We start from the raw sequence: 9,696 nt of genomic DNA on the forward strand, positions 1-9,696 counted from the left end.
TCTTCACCCTGAAACCTACAGCGTCCCTTTTCAGCAGGAAGTAGCTAAGAGAATATGCCGTCCCCTTTTTCTTATGAATTAGGGTGAAATCTCTCTCAGGGAGGAGTGATAGGGAATGGCAAAGGACACAGTGACAAAGGAGATTAATGAGAAGTGGTTTTGACAAGCACTGTGGCAATTGGACAATTAAAACAGACTTTCAAGAGGAAAGAAAAAAAGAGAGGAATGAACTGGGTGAGAGTAGAGAAAATAGTGCAACAATGAATGAATGGAAATCCTAAATCTCTGTAAATGTTCATTAAAATGAATTAAAAAAAAGGGGGGGGGAATCGCCCTAAATCATATTACTAATGAGTCTGGGTTGTAGGGCAGAATTCTAAGATTATAAAGCAAATGAAAAACAAAACAAACCCCCCCCCCAAAAAAAACCCCAAACCCAAAACAAAACCACCTGATTTAGACTTGTAAACTTCTACTCCCAGATTGCTATTTTCTCTTTCTGAACTATACTTTGCCCCTATTCCATATATCATGTATGTAAGCTTATAAAGCTTATTATGTAAAGCTTATGACACCTTATAAAGGATTGGCCAATAGTACAAACAGAGCAAATAAAATTTATACCAACTTCAGATACAAACCCTGGTTCTTGGTTCTAAACCAAGAGTTACTTACGTAGATCTGTTCCATACTTGAGCCCCACTTTGGGCACCCAGCCCTTGCTTCGAAAATGATGGTAGGCCATATACGTGGTCCTGAATGAGGGCTGAACAGCAGTGAAAGCCTTCCAGAGTTTCATTATCGTCAGAGGCTCCTGAAGTTAGTTTTTAAAATGTTCATTACAGTACTCTTCACAGTAGTCAAAGATGGACACAACCTAAATGTCCATCAACAGGTGAATAAACAAATTACAGTAAGTATAATGGAGTATAACTCAGTTACAGAGAAACCAAGGCCTAGTATAGACTATAACATATACAAAACCTGATTATGTTATCCTCAGTAAAACATATCAGACAAAACAACAAATACTTTGTGATACTAGTTATATGAAGTACACAAATTTACAGACACTAAAGCTTACCAGGTGTGAGAGGTAGGGGTGGGTGGAGTCACTGATTAAAGGGTACTGAGAGGTAGAGTCATATGGAAATGGACAGAGATGAAACTGAACAGCATGGTGAACATAATGTTCCTGACATGAACACATTAAAATGTTGAATTCACTATGTATGACAACAATCTGGCAAAAGGGTGCACTGTGGGGAAAAGGAGAAGAAAATATAAAACAATGAATTAAAAAGGGGGGGGGAATGTTGAATTCACAAAACAAAAAAGCAGTATTGTATTTATTCACTCATGTTCAGTTAGGCCAGTAAATCAGCACTGATACCAGATGTGGCACTATTGCCACAGTAATAAAATAAGCAGGGTATCCACAAGGGAGGAATTTAACTAGAAGAGTCCTGCAGAACAGCCAGTGCCTGTCTAAGATGTACAGACTCAGATACTCAATTTTAAAGACTTGGTCTGTAAAAATGAATACAAAATATGCCAGTAATTTTGGATAAATTAGGTTGAATAAAATATATAAAATATTATTAAAATTATTTGTGCCTGCTTTTTTTGGTGTGGCTGGTCTAAGCAAGGTGTTTGGGGTACGCAGACCGCTACCCAGGAGGCCAGTAAGCTCCAAAGACTTAATGCACATATCCTGAATGCGCAGCTGCTAGAGGTTGGACAATGCCCAGGAAAATCAGCAGTTCATTTTGTAAAATCTCCTCACATCAAAAGATGCTTCATTTTGTCTTTGGGTTTGTTGTCAGGTGGCTGAGAAAGTTTGGTTTGGAGAACATTTTGATGTGTAAATGTGTGTGGAAAATTAGCTACATCATTTCAGAATCTGGTCACTATGTGGGATTTACTTAGTTTGGCTCAACTGAATTTTCAACACCCTAAGCATGATCTGAGATTGATGTCTTGTCTTTTCTGTTCCTTAAGTGGAGACTCCATGCATGTGTGGATTGCCCAAATCTCACTGCAAGTAAAAATCTGACGTCCCCAACTAGTAACAGTTTCACAAAGAATTCTGGCTACATTTCCAATATGGGTGGTCCAACATTTTTCAGATGTTGGGGTTTCTATGTATTGCCTGTAAGGTTTCCAGAATATTCTGACAAATTCCAGCTAAGGCCCAGGAAAAGAAGATGGGTGGAGCTACGCATAACCACCATCTGGGAAAGTGGGCCAGACATCTATTTCCAAACTGCTGGGGGACTTGTGAAAAAGATTTCTTTAGGAGAATTTGATGGATACACTCAACGAGAGAGTAAAACATACTTTCTTTGTTCTATTTATTACTTTGTTTACTTTTCATGCTTTAATTTTAAGTGAATTAGAACTACATAAAACAGAATTCTATTTGTACAGTTCAAAATTCACAAAGCATAGAAGCAACACTGTGAGAAGTCTCATTTGCATGTGTGTTCCTGTCTCCCAGCTCCTCTCATTTAGAAGCAAACAATGGAACCAACATCTCACGCTGACCTTGAAAACAGCATGAAATGCATACAAAAGGCAAAGTCCTGAGGTTAGCTGAGCAGTGGTTATCAGGGGTGGCAGGGAAGAGGGCATCACTGTTCAGGTAACACAGAGTTTTGCTTACAGGGATGGAAAACATGACAACAAACATTAGTGATGGCTGTAGAGGGTTGATGTAATTGATTTTATTGATTTGTATACAAATGAAGAAAGTTATATAAGTGTTTATGTCTTTCGTTCCTAAGGTCGCTATGAGTCACCTACAACTCAATGGCACTTAACAACAACTACAACATACAAATGAAAAATGTTTAATAGACAAGTACATTCTGCATTTTTACAATAATAAAAAATTTTGGGGAGCTCTGGTGGCCTAGTGGCAAGAAGCTGCAACTACAATCCCAGAGGCTCATGGTTTGAATCCACCAGATGCTTTGCCGAGGAAGGAGGGACAATCTCCTCCTGTACCAGTCAGATATGATTTGATGGTACACCCACACAAAAATAAGATTAAAAGAAAAATAATAAGAAATTTTAAAAATAAAGCAAAACACAGCTTTTGGGATAACCCCAATATAAGTTAAATAATTCTTCATACCACAGTAACTGGTTAGAAGAATAGATGTGATCATAAGTGAGATCTCTTAGGCTCAGTTACCTGACCAGTAAGAATGAGAGTTGTTTCACGTGATACACTAAAGATGAGGCCTTTATGGAAGCTGGTACTAAATACTGTTAGCTCTTGCTATTACTGTTGTTGTTTATTAATTATCAGTACTGTTGCTGTTCTGACTCAGATTACCTGATCATTGTATGTCTAGTGGTAAGAAACTACACTGCAATCCCAAAGGCACACCAGCAGCTCTGCAGATGAAGAATGGACAGTCTTCTGTGCTATTTATTGCCTCTGCTGGAGCGTCAACTATGGGTTGGTTCTGACTTGATACTCAACAACAACAACGTATGTTATCACTCTGAAAATGAGATTCAATATAGTGTGTTTTTGGTCCGAGTCAGAGTTACATCTCTAAAGTGTAAGATGTTAAAATTCAATTCCCATTTTATTAATTATGTAGTTGTTGTTAGGTGTCATCGCATACAATCAACAGTGACCCTGTAAACAACACACTTGAACACTGTCTTACCCATGTTATCCTCACAATCTCTCAAACCCACTGCCACAGTCACTGTATCAACTCACATTGTTGAGGGTCTTCTTCGCTAACCCCTCCACTCTCCCAAGCATGATGTCCTTATCCAAGGAATAATCTCTCCTAGCAACATGTTTAAAGTATGTGAGACAAAGATTCAACATCCTTGCCTCCAAGGAATACTCTGGCTTTACCTTCTACAAGGCTTATGTGTTTGTTCTCCTCCTAGTCCATAGGATTTTCAGCACTATTCTCCCAACACCATAGCTCAAAGGCATGAATTCTTCATTTGTCTTTCTTAGTTAATGTCCAACTCACATACAAGCAAGTGACTGAAAAGACCATGGCCTGAATCAGGTGCATCTTAGTAGTCATCTTGACAATCATTAGTCCTCAATAATTCGGAGCAGTTCCTGACTACAGACTTTCTCAGTGCAGTATATCTCTTGGTAGTTACCGGTACTGACAAGGAAAAAGAGTTCATTGATAGTTTCAATCCTTTCTCTGTCCATCATGTCTATTGGTCTAGCAGCAAGGATTTTTGTGGTTTTTTTTTAAGTTGGGATGCAATCCATAAGTACTCATCATGAAGAATGCAAAAGGTAATTTTATAAAGGCAAGGGGAAAAGAAAAGACCAAAATTAATGTCAGAAATGATTCTGAAAATTGCACCAGAACATCCAAAAGCCAAAACAAAGCAAGAAATGCCAAAGTAAAAGAAATGGACAGATTTCAAAGAGTAATTCAAGAAGACAGAACAAAATATAATTACATGTGCAAAGAACTGCAGCTAGAAAATTAAAAAGAGAAGCATTTGCACAACATTTCTCAAGCTGAATGAACCAGAAAACAATTTCAAGCTTTTAGTTTAACACTGAAGTATGCTACGGGCAAAATTTTTAATGATCCAGGAAGGAATATTCTGTACCAAAAAGACCAGGCTGACATGGAACCCTTTCAGCAAGAAGCACATGATAAAGAACTGACAGTAATGGAGGAGAAGTTCAAGACACACTGAAGGCATTGGCAAAACCAAGATCCCAGGAATTGATGGAGTATCAATCGACATGTGTCACCAAACAGATGCAGCCCTGACGTGCTCACCAGTCTATGCTATAAAATTTGGAAAACAATTACCTTGCCAATTGACTGAACAAGACCCATATTTTTCCCATTTTCAAAAAGTGATACAATGGATTTTGGAGATTATCAAATAATATCATTAATATCACATTCATGTAAAATTCTGCTAAAGATTATTTAAAAATGACTAGAACAGTACATTGATAAGGATCTTCCAGAAATTCCAGCTGGATTCAGAAGAGTTCATGGCAAAGGGATAGTGCTGATGCTAGATTCTGATCTTGGCTGAATGTAGAAAATAACAGGAGGATGTCTATTTCTGTTTTATTGACTACTCATATGCATTTGGCTATGTGGAGAATAATAAATTACGGCCAACATTGATAAGAATGGAATTCCAGAACACTTAATCATGTTCATGAGAAACTTAAGCTGTTGTCTGGACAGAGGAAGAGAAGAATGTAGTTTAAAATCAGGAAAGGTGTATGTCAGTGTTGTATCTTTCTCTATACCTACTTGACCAAACCATTTGAGAAGCTGGACTGCATGAAGAAAAATACGGCACCAGAATCAGTGGGAGGCTCATTAACAACCTGTGTTATACAGATAACACAACCTTGCTTTCTCAAAGTAAAGAGGACTTGAAACGCTTGCTGTAGGAGGTCAAAGACTATAGCCTTCAATATGGCAATATGTACTACATCTAAACATCAAGAAAACAAAAATTTTCACCACTGGGTCAATAGGCAATGACCTCATAACAGATGGAGTAAAGATTAAATAGTCAACAAGTTCATCTTACTTGGATCCACAATCAAACCCCTTGATAATATCAGCAAAAAACTCAAAAGACATGCTGCACTTGAAAAATATGCTGTCAAGCTTTTCTCCAAAGTTCCAAAGAGCAATGATGCAAATTTAAAAGCTCAAGTGCACTTGATCCAAGCCATAGTCTTTTTAATCACTTACTACACAACTGAAAGCTGGACAATGAATGAGGATGAGAGAAGAACTGATGCGTGCTGGGTGTTGAAGAAGAGTGCGAAATATACCATGGACTGCCAAAAGAATATTCAAACATGGCTTGGAGAAACTGCAACCAGAGGACTCCTTTGAGGCAAGGGTGGTGAAACTTGTTGATATGTGCCGTTGAGTCGCTTGTGACTCATAGCGACCCTGTGTACAACAGCCCTAAACTCCGCTCTGTCCTGTGCCAATTGCACTGTCTCTGACACTCCCATCCCAATTATCCCAGTCACTGAATCAATCCACCTCATAGAGGGCCTTCCTCTCCTGCGCCGTCCCTCCACCCTCCCAAGCATGATGTCCCTCTCCAAGGACCGGTCTCTCCTCACAACCTCAGAATCCTTGCCTCCAAGGAGCCACCCGGTTTAACCCTTTCCAGGACAAATCTGTTTGTTTTCCTAGCAGTCCATGGTATTCTCAATACTCTTCTCCAGCACCACAGCTCAAAGGCATCAATTCTCCTTCTATCCTCCTTGGTCATTGTCCAACTCTCTGATGCATAACAAGTGATTGCGAAGACCATGGCCTGTATCAGATGCACCTTAGCCTCCAGAGAGACACAATTTGGGCATGTTGTTAAGAGGGGCCAGTTCTTGAAGAAGGACATCAAGCATGGAATGGTAGAGGGCTAGTGAAAGAGAGAAACAGCCTCAATAGATGGACTGACACAGTAACTTTAGCAATGAGTCAAGTATACCAGGGATGACAAGGATGGCACAGGATAGGACAGGTTCAGATTCCTTGTTCACAGAGTCACTGTGAGTCGTATTTGACTCAACAGCACCTAACAACATTAGAAAAACAATTTTTTTTTAAAATTTTTAAATGTGTAACACAGGCACACACACATATGTAACAAAATAGTTGGCATTGCAGCATTCTTCATCAGCAACATTAACATAACCACTGTCAGTCTCAAATTCTATCACAACACTGCTTTTAATATCATGAAAACATTAAGTGGATTGTATCTAAATAAAATATCTCACCTTCTCAAAGGAAATACTAAGACATCCCAGAGCATAGACCAGGAAGAATGCCTAAAAAGAAAGAAGAAATGCTCATTAGAAAGAATTTTAAATTTCTGAGAAATTATTTTAAGGATTAATTTCTCTTCAACACAATAATAATCAAAATGGTTACATATTCAACATAATTAATTCAAATGTCAAGAACTGGAAAAAAAGACTGTCACAGATTTATATAAATCTGTAAAAAATATTGTTAATAGTCTTTATAGATATTTTTTCTTTTAAAAATCACATAACATATTGAAGACTAATGGAAGTATCTATAGTAACACACAGCTTTGCTCATTATATTTTCCCCTATAAAACCAAATATTAAATTGAGGGGAAAATGCTATAAAAATAAATCAATTTTGCATGCATAACAAAAGAAAACTAAGAGAACTAAGAGAAAGAGAAGTTTCTTAGTAACCTTTTTGGGAGGTGATTTTTATTATGTAAATAGTATTTTAAAATTGTTCTTTTTATTGTTAGGTGCCATCGAGTATGTTTCATAGGGACCCTATGAACAGTGGATCTGAACCCTATTACCATCTTCACATTTCTCGATATACACTAGAGTGCACTTGATGATCATCATTTCGATCCATCTGGTTGAGAGTCTTCCTCTCCTCAGCCAACCCTCCACCCTTCTGAGCATCATGTCCCTCTCCAAGGAATAATCCCTCCCAGAAACATGCGTGAAATAAGTGAGGCAAAGTATCATCCTTGCCTCCAAAGAGCATTCTGACTGTGCCCTTTCCAAGACATACTTGTTCTTCTGGCACTCCAATACCATAATTCAAAGGCATCAATTCTTCTTTTGTCATCCCTATTCACTGTCTAGCTCTTAGATGCATAGCAAGTGATCAGAAAGACCATGGCCCGAATCAGAAGCATCATGGTCTTTAAACTGACATCATTACTTAATAATTTGGAGAGGTCCTGAACTGCAGACTTTCCCCATGCAATGCGTCTCATTATTTCCTGACTGCTGGTATCAAGGGTGTTAACTGTGGATCCAAGTAAAATAACATTTTTGACAGTTTCAATCTCTTCTTTACTTGACATTGAGATGCAATTCATATTGAAGGCTACATTCCTGGATCTTCTGAAACAAGTACTTTAAGTCCTCCTCAGTTTCAGCAACCAAGGTTCTGTCATCTGCATAACATAGGTTATAGATGATTGTCCCTCTGATCCGGACGCCATATTCCTCTTCATAAAGTCCAGCTTCTTGAATGATTTGCTCAACATACAGACTGAACTGAATATGTACGGAGAGAGAATACAAGCCTGATGCACCCCGTTCTTAATTTTAAACCATGCAGTGTTTCTCTGCTCTGTTCACACTACAGTCTCCTGGTCCAGGTATAGGTTTCACACAAGCGCAATTAAATGCTCTGGAATTCTTACTCTTCTCAATGTCAGCCACAGTTGTTATCAAATCAGCTTGACTCTGTGACCTTACAAACAACAGAACAAAATCTTGTCCAATCCTGTGCCATCCTCACAATCTTTGCTGTGCTTAAGCCTACTATTCCAGTCACCATTTCAACACATTTCATCTCTCTTTTTTCCCCAAGTATGATGTCCTTCTCCAGGGACTGGATGGTTCTGACTACATGCCCTAAATATGTGAAATGATGTTTCACCATCTTTGCCTCTAAGGATTACTCTGGTTTCTAAGACCGATTTAATTGGTATTTTTGGTAGACCACAGAACACTGGATATTCCTCATCAAAGCTACTATTCGAAGAAATGTGACTATGGCTTAGGTTAGGTGCTTTTTAGTCATATCCTCGGAAGCAGATATGCCCAGTGCTGCTTCCATGGTTGTTAATTATGGATCCAAAGAAAATGAAATCATAGACAACTGCAATGCTTTTCTCCATTCATGACGATGTTACTTATTGGTTGTTTGTGAAGATTTTTGTTCTTTATGTTGAGATATAATCCACATTGAAGACTATTGTTTTATGAGGTTCTGTAGTAAGTCCTTTTCACTTTTAGCAAGAAAGGGCATCTAGTCTGCTATTACTGGCCTGCTTTTCCTTTCAGCTATGGCAAGGAGTCCTGCTCAGTGTCCAACAAACAAGCTTATTTTCGCCATATCTTTGCCCATCATCCAATATTTACTTATTAACACTGCATATACCTATACCTCATTTCTTGACTATCTAGGTATTTACAACTCTGGCAGTGTTTTCGATGGTCTGGGTCCATCATAGGGCTACAGCTGGGTCTGTAGCACCCTCTGAGGGCCACCCTGAATGATGTGTGGAGGCTCTGGGGCCAAATGGACAATAACTGTGGGGCATGGCTTGTCCCCTTGTTTTTCTAAGATAATTGTTCCAGGGTGACGACAGGATGATGCAGGCAGGCATGAAAGCCTTGGGGAGGACTGAAGGGTCAAGGGGAGATTACTGAGTAGGCAAACCTTCACTATCAATTGTTTAAGTCAGCTTCCACTCACAGCAATGTCATAAGCAGTAAAACAAAGTCCTGCCCAGTCCTGTGCCAGCCTCATGAAAAGTTGCAGATTAGAACTTTGTGATCTACAGGGTTTTCCCTGGCAATTTTGAAAGATTTCGCCCCCTAATATACCTTAAGTTTCAAGGTTCTGCTAAATGTTTTCACCTCTGTAACTTGATTTGTGCCACTATTAGACCCTCTACTCAGAATACTATTGCTTTTTAATTTTTGACTCATGTACTTTTAACTTGTTAGTTAAATTTGTATCTTCTAGGCTGCAACACTTTCATGATACATCTTCAAGGATATGAACATGTACGGCTAAGCACAACTGAGAACAGTGAATCTAAATTCCAAAATCAATCTCCATAATAGTCTATGTGTTTCCTACTGCCAAAGGGGCCCTTTAGAG

At 38.7% G+C, this 9,696-nt stretch overlaps 1 protein-coding gene across 1 annotated transcript in view; it reads right to left on the minus strand.

The window, feature by feature from the left end:
• LOC102860916 (tRNA-splicing endonuclease subunit Sen2-like) overlaps window positions 1-9,696 on the minus strand; it is a 76,318-nt gene that overhangs the window by 36,319 nt on the left and 30,303 nt on the right. The window contains exons 6-7 of the mRNA XM_006902736.1: window positions 6,791-6,841; window positions 676-814 (exon numbers count right to left, since the gene is read on the minus strand). Of these exons, the coding sequence (XP_006902798.1) occupies window positions 676-814; window positions 6,791-6,841 (190 nt within the window). The remainder of the gene's footprint in view (window positions 1-675; window positions 815-6,790; window positions 6,842-9,696) is intronic.

Source organism: Elephantulus edwardii, unplaced genomic scaffold, assembly GCF_000299155.1.
Source record: "Elephantulus edwardii isolate Elephantulus edwardi_28Jun2011 unplaced genomic scaffold, EleEdw1.0 scaffold00443, whole genome shotgun sequence".
In the NCBI taxonomy this organism is placed as follows: Eukaryota; Metazoa; Chordata; class Mammalia; order Macroscelidea; family Macroscelididae; genus Elephantulus; species Elephantulus edwardii.